The sequence below is a fragment of the Aquarana catesbeiana genome, linkage group LG02 (genome assembly GCF_042186555.1).
Source record: "Aquarana catesbeiana isolate 2022-GZ linkage group LG02, ASM4218655v1, whole genome shotgun sequence".
NCBI classification, from domain to species: Eukaryota; Metazoa; Chordata; class Amphibia; order Anura; family Ranidae; genus Aquarana; species Aquarana catesbeiana.
Window position 1 is genome coordinate 183,457,274 of NC_133325.1, and position 9,954 is coordinate 183,467,227.

The window sequence follows — 9,954 nt, forward strand, 5'->3', positions numbered from 1 at the left end:
TAAAAGGATGAAAATTCTTGCAGTATGGACGGTGTATCAGACACTAGCAATGCCGATTTAGTTTTTATGTTATGTATAATTTGAGAGGGGTTTTGTGATCTAGCTATCACTGCCAGCATGTGCCCAGTTTTCTCTCCTTCCTCAAAATATGTTTGGGCTGTAAAAAATCTTTTATTATTAGCTTGTTGCAGGTGTACAGAGCGGGATAACTTCTGTGCATTTATCCACTGCCGTTCATTATCAGAGTTAGGATCCTTCAGAAATACCTCCTCTGCTCTCTCTACCCCTTTAGCCACATCCTCAGCCCATTGTTTGCTCCTGGTCTTGATAGTACTAATTTCCCTTACACATATCCCTCTGATAAATGCCTTCAGGGCGTCCCAGACCATCCCAGGTGCAGCCGAATGTTTATTATCTTCTAGAAAATTGCCAATGCTCATTTGCATATATTCAGTGTTTGTGAACAATTGGAGCCAAAATGGATTTAGTTTCCAGTGTACAGGCATACTAGTTTTTTGGAGGTTTAGACTAAGCTGCACCGGAGAGTGGTCAGACAACCCCCTAGCCAAATATATCACTTTTGGATCATATCGACAAATTAACTCATTCCCAAAAGCGTAGTCTATTCTAGATAGAGTTGAATGTGTCAGCGAGTGACAGGAGAACTGGGCCTGCAGAGGAGATGAGCGTCGCCATATATCTATCAGTCCAAGTTCTCCCAGAAACTTAGCCAGCGGGGTGTATATTCTAGGTCCCTGGGGACAGTATTTTTTACGTACATCTAAAGATAAATCCATTGCACTGTTAAAATCTCCCAGAACGTACACCGGCAACTGGGGGTATTTAGACAAAAATCTAGCAAAACATTGCAGTACTGTTAGTGTAAAAGGTGGAGGTATATATATATTGGCAAAAATACATTTTTGAGATTCCCATACACCCATCAAGAAGATATATCTGCCCTCAGCATCTATTTCTGCGTCTTGCTTATTAAATGCTGTGGACCTAGAAAAAAGAATACTCACTCCCCTAGAGTATCTAGTATGGGTAGAGTGGTATTGCTGCTGAAATTTAGACATACGTAATAAATGTATACTGTCACCGGTAAGATGTGATTCCTGCAAAAAGATTATAGTGGGATTCTGTTGAGATAGGTAAGTAAGTAATGCAGTTCTTTTGATAGGATCATGTAAACCTCTAATGTTCCACGAAAGAATTGTGTCTCTCTTGTTACTCATTGAATCCTAGGGGGGGTACAATACCGGATGGTCATGCCTATAGGTGTTCACCGCCCAGACAAAATACCTCCTCGACCATGACCAAAGGTTACTTGAGTCATTACTTGATGGTAGACAGAGATCATCCATGTGTAGAGATGTGTTATTTCCAGCTATGTCAGAGTGAGACGGAAGCATGCAGCTTGGGCACTTGCAGAGGTGCGATCCGAGCAATCCAGATCGAAAAACAGTGTAATCAATACAAAAAAGCCAAACGTAAAAACCATAAAAACCAAAAAACATGTTGCCCGTGAACTTAGGCATTCTTGAAAAAGAACTTTTGTAATTGCCCCGCAGGGCTGTGCAGGGGGTAGTAGTGAGGGCCAGGGCCCTGCGATCTTATTTTAAGGCACAAGACGTAGTCGGCGTTAAGTAAAAGTTAACAATTAAACTCAGATACTCCTCTTCTTAATGCTCCTATATGAAAACAGTCGTGAGCAAAGGATTGAAGGTAAATATTTTCTCCCTCCAGAAAATCATCAGGCGGGTGATTGACCTCGAGGTTCTCCTCTTAGGCGTCTTTCGTGTCGATCTAGCCAATTCACAGCCATATTTGGGCTATCAAAGAAATGAACTGCTCCATCCGCCACCACCCTCAGCTTAGCAGGGTATAACATTGAGTACACCAATGGTATGGCTCTCATTCTTCTTTTGACTTCCGTAAATTTTGCTCTCTGTTTTTGTACAGCAGCTGAAAAGTCCGGGTAAATAGAGATCTTAGCTCCCTGTATCTCCATATCTACTTTTTGTCTGGCTAGACGAAGTATAATGTCCCTGTCCTTATAATGTAGGAGCTTCAACAGGAATGGTCTGTCTTGGCCCCCTGGTGGCGGTGGTCTAGATGGCACCCTGTGAGCTCTTTCCACTGAGAAGAATGGAGTTAGGTTATTTTTCCCAAAGGTATCAGCCAGCCATGCTTCAATGAAATCAGTGGGATTTTTCCCCTCAGCTTTTTCAGGCATGCCAACTATGCGTATGTTTGATCTTCGCAGCCTGTTCTCCATATCTTCCACTCTTTCTGCTGTTTCCTTATGTTTTGTAGATATTTTATGCAAATCAAGTGCCATGGGGGGTAATTCATCCTCTAAAGAGCTTACTCTTCCCTCCAAAGCAGTGGTTCTCTCCCTGAGCTTCTGCATATCCTGCCTTATATGCAACAGGCCCTCTTTCACACTTTTAATATCTGCTGACAGTTCAGTAATAGAAGAGCCATATGAGTGCACTGCTGTAAGAATGTCCTGCAAGGACGGTTCTGAGGAGTCTATATCAGAGTGTCTAGCTAGGTCAGATGTGGCAATAGGAGAGCTTGGTGTACTCACTGTGTCCCCCTGGGCCGCCGGCGCCATCTTGTCAGGTACATGTTGTTTAGCAGGGGTGGATTTCTCAGGAGAGCCATGCTTAGCAGAGTTTCCAGCGCTGGATGACTGTAGATAATGTCCGGTTTTTGCGCTGCTGTCGTGGGCATATTGACCCAGTTTAGCTGCTGCGGCGGCGTAGGATCCCTTCCCCCCACGTTGCTGGAGCGGAGGTCCGCCATGCTGGGCCGCTCCGCCGGCGGGTTCGCTCTCCGGTTTGTTTTTAGGCATCCCTGCTTTATCTTTCTGTTGACCGGGTGTCTTAGAGGGGGTAGCTCCACTCCGGGAGCGAAGTATGCGGTCTATTTCGGCGGTATATGTGGCTCTTTACAGGATTTGTAGTCCAGGATGCAGGAGCTGAAGTGAAGCACGTCTGCCTACATGAACGTCCAAGCCACGCCCCCCGTTAATACAGTTTACATAAGGCTTTTATGTTCCCCTGTGCACTTTTAATGTGTTGTATTTCTTCCTGATCGTTTCTGTTAGGTCAGGCATGTCCAAAGTCCGGCCCGCGTTCCGGTTTCAAACAGCCACCTAGTAATTTGGACATGTATATCTTTTGTGGCCCCCAACAAATCCCTGAGCACCGGGGCCCACAAAAGATATATAATATTATTACTTAAGGTACCTATATAGCGCCGTCAATTTACACAGCGCTTTGCATATACATTGTACATTCGCATCGGTCCCTACTCTCAAGGAGCTTACAATCTAAGGTCCCTAACTCACATTCATATACTAGGACCAATTTAGACAGAAGCCAATTAACCTACCAGCATGTCTTTGGAGCGTAGGAGGAAACCGGAGTATCTGGAGGAAACCCACGCAGGCACAGAGAGAACATGCAAACTCCAGACAGGTAGTGTCATGGTTGGGATTCGAACGAGCGACCCTTTTTACTGCTAGGTGAGAGTGCTACCCACTACACCACTGTGCCGCCCATATATGCTAGCTGCCTTGAAGGGAGGGGGTGGGACGAGTGCCGTACATACAGTGAGTGAGCATTCTCTGTTTACACGGCGGCCCCTGTAATAGGAAGTCCCGTTTCCTGCGCTGCCATTGAACAACTGTTCTGTCCATCATAGGAGGCAGGACTTTGTATTAAAGAGGCCGCCAAGAAAATGGGATTTTCTCCTGTATGTAATCTGTTGGCACTCGTCCCACCCCCTCCCTGTCCCCTCCAAGGCTGCAAATGGGCATGAATCAGGGTGCATTCATGTCAATGGTGGGGCTGCATTTATGGCAATAGTGGGGCAGCAGATGGGCACTGATTAGGCTGCATTGATGGAAACTGACCCTTATTTTGCTTCAGTTCTTTATTTAAAATTTTTTTTTTTCCTGAAACTTCCCTCTTAAAGTGAAGGTGCGTGTTATGCGCCGATAAATACAGTATATCCAAATAACACGCCCAAGCTCATCCTTAGACTCTTCACTACACACAGCCACAAAGGCAGGAGAATTCTTGTTGGGCAGTGTATTCGTGCTCGGACGAACACACTTAGACCAAATTTTAATGGTTAAAAGAATGTCAGGCAAAATGTTCGCTTCATCAAATCTGGCCCTCTTTGAAAAAAGTTTGGACACCCCTGTGTTAGGTAATCTGAAATGAATTGGTCATAGGTTGAAAGGTTCACTGTAATCAGAATTGCGCAACCCACAACAGTAAAATCAGTCTGTATATGCATTTGGCATGCTTGGTATACTCCGTGTGGAACCTAAGGGGTTTATCCTCCTCATTGTGTGAAAAGGCTGTTTAATCCTGTCTTCTTCTGATCCCCCCTTCTTTTACTGTCCCCAATCCATCTGCTAATAGAACATGCTCAGTTTGGTGTGTATTGCTAGAGAGTTTATTTTCTCTTGGGAGGGTGCATGTGATCAGCACAGGGTCAATCGGCACTGTCCAGACAGAGGGTCAGGGGGTCCTGCAGCCTCATAGGACAGTCGAGGAGAACGAAAACTCCTCCTACAAGCTTTAACCAGACACTGATAGAAGTCACAAGACTGCTATATACTGCTGATGAGAAAAGGTATTTAGCAGTTTATATTTACTAAGACTATTGCATTTCCATGTTCTGTGTACTGTAGGAGACCAGATATAGTCAATGCAGGGTCCTGGGTTTAGTAACGCTTAAAGCTATTCTATCCAGCCAGGGCGTCAGATTTTTATAAAGGTATAGCTGTTGGTTACCAGTCCTTGCAGCTCCTATTTGCCAGTCATCTGGTAATCTAGGATCGCCTTTTGTTTACTTATTTGTAAGGGCGAATAGCTAATCCTAAACGCATTCACTTCAGGCTATTTCTCTTATGCAGAATGTTATGACCAAAGAAGTTTTTCCAGCCACCAGTCCCGTTCAAACCTGCCTTAGAAGGCTGAGTCTGGTTATATATTGAGCAGAGTGGGAGGAAGTTACATGGCATAGGCTTCATGAAGCAGAACCACCTTCCGCATGTAAGAAGAGTGGTATGCAATTTGGAAATCAGAATAAATTATAAATATAGAAAATAACTAAATTTTTGAGTATTTTCTGGGTAGCATTAGAAGTTTAGCAGACTAGTGTCACGTGTTTCCTGGAACTGCTCTTTATTGCTGACTATATTTCATGCTAGTAGCTTCTGCAAGTGATGCAGCAACTCCAAACACTCTATGTAATGGCTTGGAATGTAAGAGTTTTGTAAACAGCTTGTGTCAGTGTCATAGGTCTTCCAGTGTTGGAATATTTGTGGTTTAAGCACTTAACAAGACAAAAAAACTCGCTCTCTTGAATTGGAAGAGAAAAGCTTTTTTCGGTAGATCTTTCTGTCAGATATTATTGAAATACCGTATCTACTTGTGCAGGACCAGCTGTTTTTTTATTATTTATTTTTTCTGAATTAATTGGCAGCCTAATTAACACATGGGTGTTTTGGTAGCATTACGCTTTCATTTAAAGTGGTTCTAAAGGCTCAAGGATTTTTTTTTTTTTTTTTTTTTTGAGCCTTCTGTGTGCAGCAGTCCCCCTTTCTTACTTACCTGAACCCTCACGATTCAGAGATGTGCATGAGAGCCTTGTTTCTCCGGGGACTCTCCCATTTTATTGGCTGAGACAGCAGCATGAGCCATTGGCTCCCGCTGCTGTCCATCACAGCCAGTGAGCCAATGAGGAGAGAGAGGTGGAGGGTCTGAGCTGTGGCTCTGTGTGTGAATGAACACACAGAGCAGTGGCTTGGGAGCAAGCCTGCTTGGATGCCCCCAGAGCAAGCTGCTTGCTCTGGGGGCACTTGGCAGGAGGGAGGGGGCAGGATGCCTTTTAATATCACTTTAATACTTCTAAATCACTGTTATAAATTGATGTCAGATCTTGTGCATATGGGTAACAAAATAGAATTGTGTATTTTCACTATGTACCAAGTGACTTATGGCACCTTGTGTTTGGAAAAAGTGTATTGAAGCTTTTGCTTCAGGCTGCATCTGGTTCTAATAAGCATGGACTGCAACGTGGATCTGTGTTGGTGCTTTCCATGTGCGCATCTGCTTCCAGCTCTTTCCTACTAAAAGTGAATCTTTATATATGAAAATTGTGCAAAGCCTAATCAAAATTTACATTTCTTTAGATCAGTTGAGTTGAATACTTATGGTTGCATGTGTTTTGTGTGTGTGTTCATAATTTCTTAATTTTTTTTTTTTTTGTTAAAATCTGCTTTATCATTTGTTTTCTTTTTTCCTTTTAAACCTTCCAGATATCCTTTGAGTTTCGTTCTTTGCTGCATTCCCAGCTGGCCACCGTCTTTTTTGATGAAGTTGTGAAGCAGATGGTTGCGGCTTTTGAGAGACGGGCAGGGAAGACTTATGGTCCAGAAACACCCATACCCCGTGAGCTCATGTTTCATGAAATCCATCAGACGTGATGACCACATACTGGCTATGCTGCCAAGGGAGAGACCGTGATAGGACATCCGCGCCAGCCAATCCAAAGTCCACATATTGTATACTGAACATGAGTCTCAAAACTTTGTGCACTCACTGGGACATAAGAGCTCAGAACCACACCTAGGTTTATTTTTGTTGTTTTTTTTTTTTTTTAAAACAAATATTTATTTCATTTCACATCTGATAGTGCTGAAAAATATATGTATAAGTTATCATCTGTGTCCGATGGGAGGAGTGAGGTGAGCATGCTGCAGCTGGGGAGGGTATTTTATGTGTGTGATGATCTATTTTTACTTTTTGAATCTCCAGAGGGGGCTATGTAGTTGATGAAACGACTTTTCATATGCAAAAATAGCACACTTTAGGAGAGCGGGGCTATGTGCACGCTACGGTAGACCATTTTAATTTTTTTTTTTTTTTTTATTGCAGTGCAGCAATCAGGTTTGCCTGTCCTGTGCACTGTTCTTAGCCTTAATCTGCTTGTTCACATAGCACCTCTATCCGTTTCACTGCATATATTAAGATTTTATTAAATAGTTTCTGTCCCAGCCCCCTGAATACTGAGATTAAAAAGTAAACCTAGTGATTATAGAATCTACAATCTTCCACCGAATCTGCAATAGTTATACTTGCACACTTTTTCATTAATGAGCACACTTGGAATGCCCTAAACTACTACTGTAATTTAATTATCTTGAAAGGATATACGGTATATGTGCATGGTGGCCCTACCCTATAATGGATACAAACTACAGTAACACAGGGATGCAATACACTGACTTTTTTTTCCCCCTGACAGCGTGTGACACGAAACAATCTATGCAATAGGGTGCTATAACATCTGGGTGCTATAACAGCTGGATGCCACATGCTGGGAGACATGGGGCCTTGTGCCAAATGGACCTTTGCAGTTACAATGCTGGATTTGGGGCTAGATGAAAGACTAGTAGTGACAGAATGTGCCGCTGCCCAATACTGTATGCATGGGAGCCTGCAGCTGGAATCCAGTTGACATTAGAGACTCCAAACTTGCTGCAAAGTGAATATAAAAAAGGGTTTGGTTCCCGGTGTCTTGAGTGTGAAGTGTAGTTGTAATGTTTATAAAAGTTAGAGAGTATGTATGTATGCTGAGGTACAATGATCACATTGGATTAATGGAAACAAAGCTAACCTTCACCTTGGACCCAAAAGGCACAACTAGAGATGCAAAGCTATGGGTGATTGTGGCAAAACCGTTTACAATGGAGTGCAATACTGCCCATTCAGCTTCTGATGCTGCCTGAGCCTAGAACTTGCAGAATGAAAAAAAAAAAATCATCCTTTTAAATGCTTTGGTATGGTTTTTGGTAATGTTCTTTCTGTATGTTGGCAAGGCTGACTAAGCAACATTGTGGAGAACATTTGAACTCTGTTTTAGAAAGCGGTGACCGGCTGTTGCCTTGTCCTAGGTGCAAGGAGAGAGCAGGGACCACTTGTCTTCAATTATTCTGCCTCAAGCCTCTCCCTGATTATAGCAGAGGTCATGTCTGCTTTTAATGTGATGGCAAAAATAGATCAGTGGTCCAGTCATGTCCTTGTGAGACATGCTGTGTCTTCACCTCTAGCCTATGTGCCATTGTCATTATTCCTGTCGTGTTTAGTCATTGGAACATTTTGCTTATCAGAAATAGAGCTGTAAAACAAACCAACAACAGGGACAAGCATAAATAAAATGTCTGTAAACATTACATGTGGTGGGGTAACCTGTTTCTTTTTATTAACAAAACTGCTCTGGCTCCAACCATATTAGAAAGCCCAAGCCTTGCAGGCATGAACTATCGGCGCTAACAGGTAGAGCTTATTCACAGCATGTGTTAATGCAAGTCTTTTTGAGCGCTAAGACCTTTTACGTTAAAGGCTCGTACACATGATCAGAATATCATACAAAAAAAAAAATACCGCTTTCAGAGACGTATGATAATCTGATCATTAGTACACAGCTTTCGCGAGCCGATCATGACAGTTTATCCGATTAGACAAGCACGAAGATTTTTCTCACACGATTTTTGTTTAATCATTACAGTTGTTCAAAAATACCGTACACTACATCACTTCTGAATTTTTATACAATGTAACTACAACACAAGTGTGAATCTACCCTAAATCTGTTTTCACAGCCTTGCCCTTTCATAGAGGGTGCTCATGCTTGCTCATAGCATATGAATCAAAAATAACTGAAGGACCACAGCAATCATTGTTGTTGGTAAATGAATCCGTATACGCAGTCCTTTTGTGGATTTGCACTGATAACTGTAGAATGGACATTTTAAAACTGAATATACTACTGTGAAGCTGCCTTTTGGACATTAATTGCTTCAAGTAACACACTTTATTATTCAAAGCATTATATATAATTTCACAAATGTTTTATTTCTAAATGACTGATCATTTTGTCAGTTGATGATTACTACACTATGGTTGGTGACATTGTTCTTGCATTTGTGTAGTAATCTTATCTTTATTTCTATAAAACATTCTGTGTAGTCTATATGCTGCAGCTGTAAAGGATTTATGAGAATATTAGTAAACCTGGGTACACAGTTTGAAGCTTGGTAGGTTCAACAGGGAACAGCTGTGTGTAACCCTCTCTGTTTGACAGAAGCCGATTGTTAGATTGGTTTCTGTCAAATGGACCTACTGGAATATTTTTTATTTGATTAGGGACTACAGTGCTGATCAATGTATACTGACAAGCAAAGGCCTCCCTGCCAGATTACAATGTTCTGGCGAGGGGGATTCCTGCATCCACCTCGCCGCAGGAATGTTTGTGTGTGTTTGTTTTTTTTTTTTTTAAAGCCTGGCTTTAGTTTTCAAGTATTTGTAAAGATTGGAACTCATCTTTAGGGTAAAAAAGAGTTCACATATAGGCCTCCTATAAAGGGGATCCCAACCTTAATAATGTCATAGCTGTAGGAGACAGCATGGTCAACCTAATGCCGAAATTGGTGAGAGACTGACTCTAATAGCTTTATGACCACTCACTCAATAATGATTAAGTAAAAAAAAATCAGCCCTGATCCATCAAGGCACAGATGCCACTAAACCTTTGAAGGTATGCTGTGGTATCTGCCACCAAGCCATCAGTAGCCTGTGAGACCTCCATAGATTGGACTTGTTGTCCCAGTGATGCTTGATGGCTTAAGATCTTGTGGCTGGGTCAATACCTCAATGTTGTGTTCCTCAAACCATTCTTGACCCATTTTTGCATTGTGATAGGGCCTTTTATCCTGCTGAAAGAGGCCACTGCCATTAGGGAATGCTGTTTCAATGAAGGGATGGATTTGGTCAGCAACAAAGTTTAGACAGGTGATACATGTCAAAGTAACATCCACATGAATGGCAGGACCAAGGATCTCCAGCAGAACATTGCCCAAAG

The 9,954-nt window shown here is 42.3% G+C and overlaps 1 protein-coding gene across 1 annotated transcript in view; it reads left to right on the forward strand.

Annotated features, from left to right (window-relative positions):
• COQ10A (coenzyme Q10A) overlaps window positions 1-8,266 on the forward strand; it is a 67,738-nt gene extending 59,472 nt beyond the window's left edge. The window contains exon 5 of the mRNA XM_073614003.1: window positions 6,350-8,266. Within this exon, the coding sequence (XP_073470104.1) occupies window positions 6,350-6,517 (168 nt within the window). The 3' untranslated portion in view covers window positions 6,518-8,266. The remainder of the gene's footprint in view (window positions 1-6,349) is intronic.
• Window positions 8,267-9,954: the final 1,688 nt, after the last annotated feature.